The following is a 16906-nucleotide window of genomic DNA, read 5'->3' as shown; positions in this document are numbered from 1 at the left end:
TATGTTTAAATAAAATTTTCATATTTTAAATTTAGATTTATAAATATTGCAGTTATTTGTTTAATAAAGAATTTTATTTTTATAGTTCCGCACATAAAATAAAGAAAAATGAGTTTTTCGTAACGTTTCGAAATTTATAGAAAATTGGGGCGTTACTTTATACCTACTTATGGAGCCATCTGCATTGTATTTAATTGTAAACAACCACTTACAACCTACTGTTTCTTTCCTTCTGGCAGTCTCACAATTTCTCATGTCTTGTTACCTTCTAAAGCTTTCATTTCCTCCATAGTTGCCTTCTTCCATTTCTCTGTGTTCATAGATTCCTCAATATTCTTCTGTAGATAGAACGGACAAAAAACTCTTGTACATAGAAGATAGCCGAGAATAAGATATGAAATTGGAGATAGGATGTTGAGTACAATGTCTTACCCCTTTTCTTAAGGCAATAGGTAAATTATCATCATGATTACCTAGCCCTTGAAGAGCCCCCTTAGTTTCCAAATCCTAATCATGCAAGGCAGATTTGGTCTCTGTGTGTTGTGTTCTTCTTCTTGAGTAAATTTTGAATTTATGTGGCCTGGTAATATTTGGATTCATCTCTATTGGGTGCTTGTAATTGTAATTCGTTAAAGTATCGGTAGGAATGAAATCATTGCTGCCCTTTGAACTAGGTTCTGGAAATGGGTATGAATTAGTCCCTACTAATTCTGGTTCAGCTTCAACTAAATTTGGATCAGGCTGATTTTGACGTGCACTGTTCAAATAACTGGGATTTGGATCTAAATCTGAATCATGGACACATCCCACTGAACTTTATTATTTGTCTCCCCCTGAAGTGAAGTGGTATTGAAAGGAATTTCTCAAAAGAAGGTAATCTCCATGGTTATAAAAAAATTCTTAAGGATAGGAGGATAAAGTTTATAACCCTTCTAGGAGGAACTATAACCAAGAAACACACATTTTATTGCTCGGGGTTCTAGTTTGGGTCTCTGTGTACTATGGACATGTACAAATGTAGTGCACCCAACTATTTTGGTGAGAGATTAGATATCTGTGCATGAGGGTATTCTTGTTTAAACATCTCAATAGATGTTTCGTACTGAATAACTCATGAGGTCTATTGATTAAATATGTTGCAGTAAGAATAGCATCCTCTAATAGCATTTAGGTATTTGATCCAAATATAATAGCCCTGGCAGTTATTATTATTATTTAACCATTGTGAATCATGACATGACTTTTGCAAACTTCCTAAAATTTTGATATTTGTGAAAACATAGAAACTCCACAAGCTTAAAGAAATAAAGCAAACTTCCTCAGAAAACTGGCAAATGCAAGGAATAGTAAAAGTCGTGCTCAGTTTTTTATTTTTTTGCCCCAAGAGCATCAAATCTTCTAAAAATATGAATTAAGGAGCTCGTCCTTTGATCTAAAGTAAAACTTGAACCTGGGTTCAACTTTAGATGGATGACAAGTTGCGCACTTGCAAGGCATCTTGCAGACACTTCACTGCCCCATCATAATTCAAGAAGCCCATATACCAAAATTCAAGGTTATCAACAGATATAACCTGGATGTACTTTTCAGCTGAAGTTCTGCTTGATGAAGGATTAATGGCTTTGAGTTGATGTAATGGGATAACTGCCTGTTCATAATAATTGTAACAAAGATATATCAGCAAACACTGCATGATTCATCAAAGAAATAAATAATTGGTACCAGAAAAGAAAAACAGGCAGCTTGGCAATTACAGGTGTTAGAATTCAAGAGTCAATGGTGAAAGAAATTTCTATGTTCTCAAATATCTATAAATTAGCCTAATGCTCAGGATCTGATTGTGAGTGCATCAACTGTGTTCGTTTGGCTAATTTAATAATTAAAACAGATACTATAAAGCACGACAAAGGTAGACAAGAGGCTAATAAGAAAACAAACACGTATGAAAATACATGTGATCTGTTATAGAAACTATAGCAAGTTATGATGCACCCACATGGATACGGATATGTGTGTCGAATACGATACGTGTCGGATATGTTGACACCCGATTTTTCAAAAAACAAAAAACGACACACAAGTTGCCAACAAGTTAATTAAAATCATTAAGATTCTTCATATATCTAGTATAAATTTAGTTTTATACTTATTATTATTTTTTCTTGTTGAAATTTTTTACGTATGAGTATCTATTTATTTTTATTAATAAATTTGAGTTATAAATATAACATTGCAGATAAAGAAAAAAGAATGACCATGATGGAATATCAGAAGAGTGTCATATCTGATACAAGTCGGATACGCACATGCTACCCCAATTGAAGTGTCCATACAACATAGATAGCAAAATAAGTAGATAACCAAACTACCTCACTAATGTCCCTAAAGAGTTCATACAAGAAACAGGAAAAGAATCAAGTTGGAAAAGAAGACAACTTAAATGCTGGTTGCTCCCTTCAAATTGGTTTTTAAGAGGTCACCATAAATTGCCGAGTCAAAAATATTTATATATAAAACTTAAAACCTTCTGAAATTTAATGGAGCACCACCATTTTATCACAATTTTTCAAGACAATAATTAATTTTTTATAGTTATTTGACTTTTCTATTCATTTCCTTTGTCAGGAATGGATCTTATCCATCAGAACACATTTGGATATGAACCGGGAGTACATATCCTTCTCGTAGGCCTTCTCTTATCCTTGATCTCAATGAATTTGAGATCAGCTAAAAGCATAAAATTAATACAATGTAATGAAATTGAAAGGTAAGAAGTTGAATGGAACTATTTGTCTTAAATTTTACTATATTTATCGTAACTCTAGGGCCACAAAACATTAGCTTTGCATACTATTTAGTTAAAATGACAAACCAAGATTCCAGATATCTAAAATTAGAAGTGAGATACGCAAAGATTTCAAAATGAATGGTTGTTCCAGAAGGTATTTGCATCTAATTTCTGACTTTGAAAATGTGAGAGAGAGACTTGACATCATTAACTGGGATCCTAATTCCTTCATGGAGCAAATAAACCAAAGAGAAATGGGTATTCATAAAATTTGGGTACAATTACAGTGATAAGTGAATATCAACAATCAATCTACTATCACAACCGCAACAATATTACATTTACTTGCCCCAAAACTTCAATGCTCGCATCAACAGCATCCTCAAAGATGGTAGTATAACTTTCTACTGCCTTTCAGCAAGAGATAGAGATGGATATATGCGAGTGCGCAAATCAATTACATAATAATAATAATAATAATAATAATAATAATAATAATAATAATAATAATAATAATAATAATAATAATAATAATAATAATAATATTATTATTATTATTATTATTATTATTATTATTATTATTATTATTATTATTACAAAATTAAATTTGTCACAAGTTATTCAATTCATTTTAAATATGAATTTAGAATAGAGTTTAATTTTAATTATATTTGTTTAAATTAGATTAAGTTAGTTTTAATATTTTGACAAAGTTGTAGTTTATTATAAATTCTACTAATTTTAGATTAATTGCTCTATATATAGAGGGCTTATTCATTGTAATACAAACATATATAAATAAATTGATTTCTTCTTTGCCCTATTTTCTTCTCTTCTTTGATCTCTTTCTTTTCCAGTTCATTTTCTTGTTCTTTGTCAAATTACTATGCTCATGCTTCAATTTGGTATTAGAACAAGTCGTTCTCCTTTGGCCTAAGATCTTTCATTTCAAATCCACAAACTTTAAACAACCAGCTGTTTCTATCCAAGCCATACACCGAATAACCAAGCCACCATAAAACACGAATCCAGGAGCAGAACAAACAGGCAGTAGTAAAAGTTGTTCCCAGTTTTTCCTTTTCACGTTTAGTTTCCAAAAAAATCCAGGAAAACAAAATCAATTTGTTTTTGTTCCCTGCTTTTATAATTGCTGCTGCCCATTTGTTCAATAAAGCCCCAAATAAACCAGCCCAGAAATCAATCCGATCCACTACCCAAGCCTATCTATGCCATAACCCAATTTTAACTATCCATATAAACAAGCCTAGTACCAAATCCAGCACCACAACACTAAACCAAACCTCAACAGCCCACACCCAAGCCCACTACTCACAAAACCACAACCCATCACAATCATCATCATCATCATCATCATCATAATCAAATCAAAACTCTAACCAGATCCTGTAGCTGGAAACTCCAAGATAAATGTTTTGGCAACAAATTTATGTTCCATTCGAGTTTTTCCATTTTTTTTAAATTGAAACAAATGTTCATCGTTACTGTTCACAAGTAGAATTCATCCACAAAAAAGTTAAAACTTTTTTTTGCTAATGTTTGCAGGATCGATTGTGTTCATGTTGATTGAATCAATAACTTAAGATAATTCAATATAAATAGATACTTAGACACTGTTTGACTCATTTTAGCTTTGTGAGGTACCAATTTCCTTTTTTTTTATGTTGGATTTTTTTATTTTTTTATTTTTTGGTTCATAAAAAAAAATCGTCTCCTTGGTATGAGTTCGGTCTTATGTTGGTGTCAAGGATTCAATTCAAACAATTAGTCAAGATAAAAGATCGTCTTCTTTAAAGTATGAAGTTCTAGTCTACCTTGTCAAAATCGAGTTCTCTCAGTCGAAGAGAAATGATGAAGATAGAGATAGGGTAAAGATATGATTTCAATAAGATTTTAAAAAAAAGTTTAACTTAAACTATAGTTTTTTAAGCCCCCATTATTCCCCATTTAATTATAATTTATTTTTCTCTCTTCTTATCAACAACATATTTTTCAATAAAATAATATTTCACGTAAAACCAAAAAACTTTTACTTCTTTTTCAACCACACATTCTCCAAAAAATTACTATTCCATTCATTATAATGTGGAATAATGTGGGCCAAACAGGTGATAAATTAGATTAGGTTATTTTTAATTTTTGACAAAATGCTAGTTTATTACAAATTCTATTGATTTTGGATCAGTTGCACTATATAGAGTGCTTATTCATTGTAATATGCACCCTTGAATATATGAATAAATTGATTTCTTCTTGGCCCTAATTTCTTCTCTTCTTTCATACATTCATTTTCTTGTCCTTTGTCAAATTACTAAACTCCCACGCCAATAGTAATTTTAGCTAGATGTTTCTTTTAAAATGGTTCTAATTTTACGCAAAGAATTGTATAAAATACAAGAGACAAAGAATAAAATCTTCTCGTTATTGTCAGCACAAATCTCTAAAGTTTAGATCGAGGACAATTAAGTCAGTTGCATCTATATTCAACAAATCAAAATACAAATAATTGCAACCCATTGCAAATTTTCATAAATATCATGAAATGACCGGATGAAACTTCATAGCTCAAAAATAAATTATTTGTCCCAATGAAAGAAAAGGAACATAAACACACGTAGAAAGCCCTTTCTAGAGAGAACGTAGTGCGTACCTTATAATGGCTCCATTCAGTCTTGTCACCGGCTTTATATGAAAGAGGATTATCACTACAAAATGCAAGCTTAGCAGAAGAGACGTATAAAACACCCATTACTGGACCAGTAGATGTGGATAAGTAACATGCATATGTATTTTGCAATTGCTCCTTGGGAACTCTCAAATGTTTGTTGAAATATTTTCTCATACCCACCTTCAGCAAGAACCTTTGTTCCATATGCAATTCTTCCTATGACAGCATCAGATAGACCGGGTGTCAAGGACCGCAGCTTTACTTAGCCCCTTGACACTATTACAGCCGCAGTTTGCCCAACTTCGGCCGCACATTGTAAATATTATTTCAAATTTGAGTTGTAATTTTCTTTTCATTGTAATAGTTATTTCAGTTGTAAAATAGCTCTGATATTGATAAACGTTTAGTATGATTCCTCGTCTTTTAAACGTCTACTCCCGTCACTTGGGTTTTTGTTCAGAATGCTATTATAGGGGGTATTAGTCATTCAAAAATCTTTCAAGCTCACTGGTGTCCGCCCCCCTGCACCAACAATTGTAATTTTCTGCTTTCATCAATTGTAATGTTCAGTTTTCATCAATCAATGTTCAATATACTTTCAATGTATTCAAATTCTCTATTGTAAGCTTTCTACAAAATTGTAATCAAATTTTCTTTCGTCCCGACGTGATCAAGAAAAGGCGGAAGGTAGTCTAGCGGAGCAGACTACTGCCGCACGGTGTCCCTTTCTGTGCCAAGAAAAAAAGCACCCCGTGAAAGTTGGTATCAGAGCTGCGGCTCACGACCCTCGATAAGAAAGCTATGGATCCAATTACATCACACACCACTGAAGTGGTAAAGCCTCAAAAGAAGGATACTACGAAACAGCGCCTGGATGCGCTTGATGAGACAACTACTAGGTTATGCTATGCTATGGAAGGTCTCGAGGAAAAAGTCGAGATGGCCGAATCTGAGATTCGTGGATTACACATCCAATTGGATGAAAGCCAAAGAGCTTGCGCAGCAATGACGGAAGCTGCTGCAATCCTTCCTGATCTGCAGGATGAAATGGAAGCGTTGAGAGCTCAATTGCGAGTACTCCAACGTGCGGTGAGCAATGGGCAAGCTCCCGCACACGAGTATGCTCCTAGACTCAGAATTCCTGAACTGTGTACCTACGGAGAGGCACGTGATGCAAAAGAAGTCGAAAACTTCTTGTTTGATATGGAACAGTACTTTCTAGCAGCTTCGATCGAAGATGGAGCTAGAAAGGTAACCACAGCTACCATGTATCTGGGTGGAGATGCAAAACTATGGTAACGAACCAAATATGCGGACATTCAGGCCCACAGAATTCGAATTGATTCTTGGGATCTCCTCAAGGAAGCGATCAGATCGCGGTTTTTCCCGGAAAATGTCGAGTATCAGGCTCGACGGGCTCTTCGGGACCTGAAACACACGAGCTCTATCAGGGAGTATGTGAAATCCTTCTCAGGGCATATGCTGAATATTCGAGATATGTCAGAAAATGATAAGCTCTTTACCTTTATGGAAGGGTTGAAACCGTGGACACGCACGGAACTTCAAAGACAGAAGGTTACTGATTTAAGCACGGCCATGGGAGCCGCTGAATGCTTGAGCGACTACCAAACAGAATCTAGAAAAGATCGACCTTCGGGAAGTAATCAAGCAATTGGAGGTGGTAACAGATCTTACAAACCCAGCTCGAACCCAAATGAGGGAGAGCATTACTCTCAGAATAGAGAAGGAGCCTATCAAAGCACCCGTGACTTTCAGGGAAACTATCATAACAGCCGTCAGGGAAATTTTAACAACAATAATAATAATAACTGGAACAAAGGAAAAGCAACGGAGGGCCGAACTTGTGCCACTCCCAAATTGAAGTACTTTTTATGTGAAGGACCTCATCGGGTGTCGGAGTGCCCTCAAAAGCGGATGGTGAATGCATATTGTCAGTTAGCAAGTGGCGGGCCAAGTTCAAAACAAGAGGCCCCGCAGGCTAATTGTCATAGTGAGACTGACGCTGAAGAGGATGAGGAAGTAGTTGGGGCATTTTCACATCGGTGCAACACACTATCGCATCGGGTTGCTGAAAAGGATGATATCCCATTAAAAGAGGCAAAGATGGAAGAAGCGAAGGCTCGCATTTGTAGGGCCAAAGGCTTAATGTTCATTGATGTAAAAATCAATCGGAAGCCAATCAGGACTATGGTGGATACTGGTGCTACCCATAACTACCTTGCATGTACCGAAGTAGAGCGGCTCGGACTTGTTCTAGAAAAGGGTAGTGGAAAAGTCAAAGCAATCAACTCCGCTGCTCAACCAATAGCTGGAGTGGCGAAATCGGTGTTGATCAAAGCAGGTCCTTTCGAGGGAAGGACATTTATCTGCAGTTCAGATGGATGATTTCAAGCTTATTCTAGGATTGAAATTTCTTTTGGGTTAATAAGACAGCAGTGTTGCCATATTCCGATTCGTTAATGATGATGGGTAATAAGTCGTGTGTCATCCCTACACAGGTTGGGAGGATGGGCGAGAAGAGTATCTCAGCCATGCAATTTAGTAAAGGTTTCAAGAGAAATGAACCCTCCTTTTTGTGCACTCTTCGATTAGAGGAGGTCGAAGAGGCGAATGGTCCTACACCCGTTAAAAGGCTTATTCGAGAATTTGAGGACATCATGCCAAAAGAATTACCAAAGAAATTACCACCAAGAAGGACGATTGATCATGAGATCGAACTTATTCCAGGCGCTAAAGCTCCCGCCAGGGCACCATACCGTATGTCTCAGCCTGAGCTTGAAAAGCTTAGGAAGCAGTTGGGGGAAATGTTGGAGAGTAGAATCATTGTGCCTGCGAAGTTGCCATATGGAGCTCCTGTATTGTTTCAGAAAAAGACTGATGGTTCTCTTAGAATGTGCTGTAACTATCGAGCCTTGAACAAAATTACTGTAAAGAATAGCTATCATATCCCACTGGTTGCAGATTGCTTCGATCGACTGAGTTGGGCGGAGTATTACACAAAAATTGATCTTAGGTCCGGATACTGGCAAGTTCGGATTGAGGGAAACGAAGCAAAGACTACGGTGGTAACCAGATATGGAGCCTTTGAATTTAAGGTGATGCCTTTTGGTTTGACAAATGCTCCAGCAACATTTTGTACTATGATGAATCAGGTACTTCACGGGTTCTTAGATGACTTTGTCGTGGTGTACTTGGATGACATAGTAATCTACAGCGAGACATTGGAGGAACATGTCCAGCATGTGAGGCAAGTTTTTAATCGGCTACGGGAGAATGAACTTTATGCTAAGCCGTCTAAATGCTCATTTGCTCAGACATCTATCAGTTTCTTGGGTCACATCATTGAACAAGGTAAAATTCGCATGGATTCTAAGAAGGTTACAGCCATCAAAGATTGGCAACCACCAAAAACCGTACATGATGTACGTTCATTTCTTGGGTTACGCAATTACTATCGAAGATTTGTGAAAGGCTACTCAGAAATTGCACTGCCACTTACTGAATTGACAAAGAAGGATATTGGGATTGGTCATCCCAATGCCAAGCTGCTTTTGAAAGATTGAAGAAGTCCATGTGGACGAACCCGATTTTAGCCTTACCGTATATGGCTAAACCATTTGAAGTTCATACAGATGCTTCAGATTTTGCCCTTGGTGGAGTCCTCATGCAAGAAGGACATCCGGTAGCATATGAGAGCCGGAAGTTAAACCAGACAGAACGTCGTTACTCGGCACATGAAAAGGAATTGTTAGCAGTAGTCCATTGTCTCAGAGGATGGCGTCACTATCGCTTAGGTTTCCATTTATTGTGAAGACAGATAACACTTCAGTTAGTCACTTTATGTCCCAACCAAAACTATCGAGCAAACAGGCTCGTTGGCAGGAATTCCTTTCAGAGTTCAATTTTATGTTAGAGTATCGTCCTGACTCTAGTAATCATGTTGCTGATGCTCTTAGTCGACGGGCCGATTTAGCTACCATCTGCTCTGTAGCTGCTCTTTCAGGGAGCGCAGTCTCCACGAACACTAGAGACCAAATTCGGGCACTTATGGAGAAGGACCCGGCTACCCAATATTTGGTCGACCTTATCAAGCAGGGTAAAACTCGACAGTTCTGGCTAGATGGGAAACTAGTGAAGACAAAGGGAGACCGCCTATATATTCCTAAGGGCGGAGATCTGAAGAGATCACTAATTACGGAATGCCATGACATAATTTGGGCGGGGCATCCCGGAGAGGAACACACTTGTGCACTACTACAATGGGGATACTACTGGCCTCAAATGTGGGACAACATTGCAACATATGTAAAAACTTGTCTTATTTGTCAGCAGGATAAGGCAGATCATCAGAAAAAGGCGGGCTTGCTGGAGCCCCTTTCCGTTCCAACTCGGCCATTTGAAAGTGTATCGATGGACTACATTATTGGGTTGCCAAAAGTTGAGGATTTTGGCACTATCATTGTCGTGGTGGACCGTCTATCAAAATATGCAACTTTCATTGCAGCGCCTAAGTATGTATCCGCGGAAGAGACAGCTCAACTCTTCTTCAAACATATTGTCAAATACAGGGGGCTGTCTAAGGACATCGTCAGTGATCGAGATCCTCGTTTCACTGGCATATTTTGGACTGAGTTGTTCAAACTTCTTGGTTCAACTTTGAGCATGAGTTCTAGTTTTCACCCACAATCTGATGGACAGATGGAGCGCTTCAATTCTATGCTAGAAGAATATCTTTGGCACTTTATCTCTACTTCGCAGAAAAACTGGGTAAAACTTTTGGATGCGGCCCAAATTTGCTTCAATGCCCAAAAGAGCTCTTCCACCAATAGGAGTCCTTTTGAGATTGTTACTGGCCAGCAATCGCTACTCCCTCATACAGTGGATATTGAACGAAGTACCAAGTCCCCTCAAGCAAAGAGCTTTTCTCAAGAGTGGAAACGAAATATTGAAATTGCTCGGAGTTATCTTGAAAAAGCTCAAAAACGGTATAAAAAGGCTGCAGATCTAAAGCGCCGTTTTATTGAATTCAATGTTGGAGATCTGGTAATGGTTAAGCTTCCCGACAGAAATGTTTACAAACCAACAAGAGGGAAGGACTCAAGATTGTCACCAAAATACATTGGACCATTACCGATTGTGAAAAGGATTGGAAGAGTTGCATAAAGAGTTGAACTCCCTTCATGGTGTAAAATCCACAAGGTCCTTCATGTTAGTGTGTTGAAGCCATACTTTTCGGATAAGGAGGACGCATCTAGAAATGAGTCAAAGCGACCTGTATTTGAACTGAAGAAAGCTGGAAAGAAGGTTGCTGAAGCTATTCTTGACCATCAAATCACTCGGGCTTCTAGAAAAGATCATCAGGGATACTTGATCAAATGGATGGGATACAACAGCGAGGAGAATACTTGGGAAAGAGAAAAAGATCTCGAGGCCTTCAAATCATTAATTGAAGCGTATCATGCATTGATGGCACCGAGGACGTCGCCAAAACAAATGGGGGAGAATGTCAAGGACCGCAGCTTTACTTAGCCCCTTGACACTATTGCAACCGCAGTTTGCCCAACTTCGGCCGCACATTGTAAATATTACTTCAAGTTTGAGTTGTAATTTTCTTTTCATTGTAATAGTTATTTCAGTTGTAAAATAACTCTGATATTGGTAAACGTTTAGTATGATTCCTCGTCTTTTAAACGTCTACTCCCGTCACTTGAGTTTTTGTTCAAAATGCTATTATAGAGGGTATTAGTCATTCAAAAATCTTTCAAGCTCACTGGTGTCCACCCCTGTACCAGCAATTGTAATTTTCTACTTTCATCAATTGTAATGTTCAGTTTTCATCAATCAATGTTCAATTTACTTTCAATGTATTCAAATTCTCTATTGTAAGCTTTCTACAAAATTGTAATCAAATTTTCTTTCGTCCCGACGTGATCGAGAAAAGGCGGAAGGTAGTCTAGCGGAGCAAACTACTGCCGCACGATGTCCCTTTCTGTGCCAAGAAGAAAGGCACCCCGTGAAACCGAGGCTCGTTTTCACTGTGTAATGCAAAATAAATAAATAAATAAATAAGATGTCACACAATTCAGTTACTCCAAACAAATGGGAAAGAGAGGTACGTGGGTGGAGGTTTAGCTCATCTACTGCAAAACAGTCTAATAGGTCTGAATATATAAGTATAAAGTGAAAAACCTAAACCAAGCCAGAAAATTGCACAGTTTCACAAGAACAAAAATAAACTAAACTAAATCACAAGCTCTCATGGCCTCTTGTATAGAATCAAAGGGATACAATTATGTGAAGGTTAGTGCCATCTTTCTTATGTCAGACAACAATATCCAGCTACAAATGTCAGTTTTGATCAAAACACATTAGAAGATTTTCGGAGCAACAAACTAAGAACTCATATGCATAATATAAATTACATACAAAAAGAAATATCCAACAAACCAAACGATTATTTGTTACAAAAAGTCAACTACAGCCTACATGTATTCTCTGCACAAAATATGGTATCCGGTATCATCTAATCTTCCAAGATTATTGTCATCCATTGTAATCTAAAACCCACTACTGATTNAAAAAGTGTTAATAAAGGTGGTGACATGCCAATGGGTAGGGGACAGCAAGGAAATCAGATGGTGATCTACAAAAGTCAGTATAACTAAAAACAAACTCACAACAAATGAAGCCTTATCTCCGATTCTCCAATATATAAACTTGATGTAAATATGTTCACATATATTTATATAACTTTTTTTCTTATTTATAACACATACCATTGCACCCTATGACTGGGAAGAAGTCCATAAAATTACACTAAAACTAACAGTCTGAAAGGGGAACCCCAACAGGAGACTGTGAAGCCATGAATAGCAGCTTCAATAGAATTCAATTAGCAGGCTTGACTACGTCACTGTGCGAGAGTAACTACGAAGAATAACTATAGAAGCAATGCACATGTTCAGGTGCATAAATGAAGAGTAAAAAGGGAATGGAATATTTCCATGCCCAACATTAACCACGCACTCAACAAATCAGAGCTTTGCTACTCCCGTGACTCTCCCCACATGCAGCCTCACTTTTCAACTATCACCTCAGTGAAAACATCCAATCGGCCCTTCCTCCCAGACCACTTTGTGGATGTAAGCTGTTTGCATGGAATGAAATTTCGCATTTTCCAGAACTTCAGTTATACATAACTATATGGTCCCAAACTAAGTCCAACTCCATCTAATGGGAATTTTACACTGAGAGGGAAAGAAATTATAGTGCAATGGCATGCAAAAGCTTCTTGTTCATGGAATTTATAAATGAACACAAACTTGAAAAAAATAAAAAACTAGAAAACTCACGGTGCTGCCAAGTGTTCCCAGCAAGATCTGTAGCCTGCCTTGTTGCTTCTCCGACTTTCTTCCCCCGTCTCCCAAGCACACACCTCACACTTTTCATCGTGTCTAGAACAAAAAATGAAAAATAAACATCACTAACTTCAGAATTCATCATAGTAAAACTCCAAATCAAGCAGTTCATCAGAAATAATACCACTACCATATTTAGACACGCCAAATTCATTCCTCTAATTTTAGTGACAGTTGAATATAAAAGGTTTATCACCTCATACGCCAAATAAAATATAGTAAAAAAGCATTACAATAGCTAGATAACACAAACAGAGTAGAATCACAAAAGAAAATGTTGACAAACCAGTGACCTATTTTTGCTGTAATTACGTTAAATCAGCACCTCAAAGTTCAAAACTTGTGCGTGCAGCTGGGTATTCCTAGTAATTCAGGCATATAAATATACATCAATGTTTTCTCTGTTTATGTTCTTATATATAATAAAACACGCCTACATTAAAAAGAAAACGAATATAAAACCCATATGGAAAAATCATATATTTTAATCCCCATATCAATTTTCAACAAGAGAAAAAATCCAAATATGCAATTAAGGGGATTGAATATACTTTTGAAAAGTACTGAATTTCAAATTGGCGGAGGAGGAATTGCTGGAAGTTGCAGGCGAGTGATTGACAGAGGGATTATCAGATCCACAATCGTAATCCCTCGGTATCGTCGATTCCATCACCAATGCTTGGCTCCATCTCGCCGATTTCTTGGATTTCACACTCCCAGCCAATTTAGTAAATTACTATTATTACTCTCCTTTGTCGTTCTCGTAATTTAAATTTGAGTTAATTGTTCCCACGGTCATTGAACTTAATTTTACGTCTTTGATTGGTCACTGAAATTTAAAATGTCAAAATATGGTCACTAAACTTAGATCAATGTCAAGTTTAGTCACTAATTTTGAAAAAAATTGTACATTACTCATTTAATTTTGAAAATATTATATATTACTCATTAACCTTTGAAAAATGTTGTACATTACTCACTATAAACTCGATATTTTCAAAATTTAACAATTATGCTAGTGAGTAACGTATGATATATTCAAAAATTCAGTGGTCAAAACTCGACATTTTAAATTTCAGTAAGCAATCTAAAACATGAACCTAAGTTCAGTGAACAATCGAAGACATTGACCAAAGTTTAATGGCTAAAACTTGAAATTTTAAACTTTAGTGACCAATCAAATACATGAACCTAAGTTCAGTGATCATTAAAACAATTAACTCTTTAAATTTATATCAGTCATATTTGAATTATCTACTTGCTTCAATGCCTCCCATTGGCACTCCCACCAGGGGTCAATTTTTAAAATGTCTTGTCTACCTTTTACTCTGACCAAATTTTTTTTATCATTAATAACAGTAGGCAACTTTTTCATGCATTAAAGATAAAATTACTTATACAATTACAAAAATATGATATTATTTCTAAAAAATATATAATATCCTTTAAAACTTAAAGAATTCTAAACTCCTCCACTTAAAATTTTAAAATCAAGTCACTTTCTTTATCTGTTTATTTCAACACAAATAAAAATTGTTTCATTTTCATCTATTTCAACCTTGAAATTTCATAATTTATCAAACGCTCAACAAGAAAATATTGTTTCTACCCATCACATAAAATCGATAAGTATATTTACATAATATTAATTTCATTTTCATTGAATTAGTACAATATTTTAATCGTTAAATCTTATTTTTACATAGGCAGATGAATTTTTACAATTTTAAATAGATTTATAATTTTTTAAGCAAAAAAAAAAAAAATCATCTACATAGACTAACAGTCGACTGGGAACAGTCGACCTGCCGTCTAGATCGGCTAGAAAATCGATAGCCCAATTGGTTGGGCTATCTATTTCCAAACAACTAGATCCAGCGAGCTGGAAACAACCAGCCTAGTCAGCTTTTCTTCCTCTTTTTGTCTCATAATTATATTTTTTAATAAGTTATATTTTCTAATGCAGATATGGGATCAACTGCAATCCCAATTTATTACTTTGATTAATGAAAATGACGAACCTATGATTAGTTTTTCAAGAAATTTCCAAACGAACAATTTCAACGAAATCTATATTTTTTATATGAAAAATGGAAGAATTGATTCCAGTCGACGAGTGTGGAAATGGACAAATGAAAGACGTGATGCTACTGTAATTGTGAAAAGATCAAGTACATCATATGTAGAAATGTACTATAATTTACAAAATAAGCTCAACGTCGATCATTCTTGATGCCAACTCCATAGCAACGTTAACTATGAAACTCACAACTAGATTGTTAAAACCCCAGAAAAACCAATTAAGGAGTTTGAGAGTTTTAACCCGAATCAATGAACCAAGAAACCCAACAAGATCAAAGCTTAAAAGACCCCTTGATTATACGATTAAGACCCGTACCCAAATTGTAAAACGCCACAAGATTGTAACTCTCGATAAGTTCCAATTGTTCAATGAAAAATGATGTGAAAAAACAAATTGCCTCTCTTTATTGAATTCTCTCAAAATAATGTTATGTGATGTTTTTCAATAGAAATAAACCTATTTATATGTAGAAATCTAGAAACTAATTCTAATAGGAATAAAACTCTAATGAAAATTTAAAAACTAATTCTAAAAGGAATAAAACTCTAATCCTAGTTTAAAACAGAATTAAAAATTACAAGAATATTGTCTATAATAAAATTCTAATGAAATAAGGAAAGTTCGCGCCAAAAAAGGAAAATTCTCGCCAATTATGCGACCGCATATGTTAATTTTGTTTTCGACTTTTGTTGCTTGTATTATGTTGATCCAATTCACTTCGACTCTCGATCCCAACATGAAAGTTGCCTCGTTTTGCGTCCTGAACAATGTTTTGTCAATTGTTTCTTGAACAAACAATCTCATCGCTTGTTTTACTCGTTTTGCCCTGATCGCGTCATCGGTCCGCCTTCGATTATCAACGAGTCTCGCTCTACACTTGTATTCTTTGAGCTTGACTCTTGGATCACATCATCTCATCCCTCTTCAAAAGGATTCGTCCTCGAATCTACGCCTGGATCAAAGAGAAAGAGATCACACACATTAAAAGTTGCTGAAACATTATACTCACCTGGAAGGTTTAGTTTATAAGCATTGTCGTTAATCTTCTTGATGACTTGAAATGGATTGTCTCCCCGCGGTTGCAATTTTGACTTCCTTTGCTCTGGAAAGCGTTCCTTTCTAAAATGCACTTAAACCCAATCTCCGGGTTCGAATGTTACCCTTTTTCTACCTTTGTTTGCCTGCGATGCAACAAGCTTGCTTTTGTTTTCGATCTACAACTTAACCTTTTCATGGAATAATTTTACCAACTTTGCTTTTCTTTTACCATATCAACTGCTACGCTCATTCACAAGTAATGGAATTAAATCAAAAATGGTTAGTGGATTAAAACTATAAACAATTTCGAAAACTGAAAATGAAGTAGTAGAATGAATAACACGATTATAAGCAAATTCAACGAAAGGTAAACACTCCTCCCAATTTTTCAAGTACTTATTGATCACTGTGCGCAAGAGTTGAATCATAGTCCTATTGACTACCTCAATTTGTCCATCAGTTTGGAGGTGACAAGTTGTGGAAAATAACAATTTCGTTCCTAACTTACTCCCACAGAACTCATCAAAAATGACTCAAGAACTTCACGTCCCTATCTGATACTTACTCTTTGGAACCCCATGCAAATGCACAACCTCTTTAAAGAACAAATAAGCTATATGTGTGGCATCATCAATTTTGTGACATGGTATAAAATGTGCCATTTACTAAAGCTATCTACCACCACAAAAATTGAATCCCGTCCTTTCTTAGTCCTAGGTAAACCCAAAACAAAATCCATTGAAATGTCAACTCATGGTTCACTAGGTGTAGGTAATGGTGTGTATAACCCTTAAGGTAAAACTTTAGACTTAGCCCTTTTACAAGTAATGCATCGACTACAAATTCTCCCAACATCAACTTTCATCTTAGGC

At 36.1% G+C, this 16906-nt stretch overlaps 1 protein-coding gene and 1 pseudogene across 1 annotated transcript; both read right to left on the bottom strand.

Annotated features, from left to right (window-relative positions):
• Positions 1-1380: 1380 nt before the first annotated feature.
• On the bottom strand, positions 1381-6028 carry LOC111374049 (annotated as a pseudogene).
• Positions 6029-11448: 5420 nt separating this feature from the next.
• On the bottom strand, positions 11449-13646 carry LOC111374048. The gene is made up of 3 exons (XM_022996667.1): positions 13465-13646; positions 12848-12949; positions 11449-11530 (listed from the first exon to the last, which is right to left on the bottom strand). The coding sequence occupies exons 1-3, from the start codon at positions 13581-13583 to the stop codon at positions 11449-11451; spliced, it is 303 nt and encodes a 100-aa protein (XP_022852435.1). The 5' UTR covers positions 13584-13646.
• Positions 13647-16906: the final 3260 nt, after the last annotated feature.

Source organism: Olea europaea, unplaced genomic scaffold, assembly GCF_002742605.1.
Source record: "Olea europaea var. sylvestris unplaced genomic scaffold, O_europaea_v1 scaffold1199, whole genome shotgun sequence".
Taxonomy (NCBI): domain Eukaryota; kingdom Viridiplantae; phylum Streptophyta; class Magnoliopsida; order Lamiales; family Oleaceae; genus Olea; species Olea europaea.
Note: the sequence above shows the minus strand (reverse complement) of the source record. Positions and strands in the feature narration are given on the sequence as shown.

What these genes read in the sequence shown, in the direction of transcription:
- LOC111374048 (XM_022996667.1), bottom strand. Translation starts at nt 13,583, where the DNA reads ATGGAATCGACGATACCGAGGGATTACGATTGTGGATCTGATAATCCC. An exon ending in AAATTCAGTACTTTTCAAAA is followed by an intron (nt 12,950 to 13,464) that starts GTATATTCAATC and finishes TTTTTGTTCTAG; the next exon opens with ACACGATGAAAAGTGTGAGG. An exon ending in TGGGAACACTTGGCAGCACC is followed by an intron (nt 11,531 to 12,847) that starts GTGAGTTTTCTA and finishes TGCATTACACAG; the next exon opens with TGAAAACGAGCCTCGGTTTC.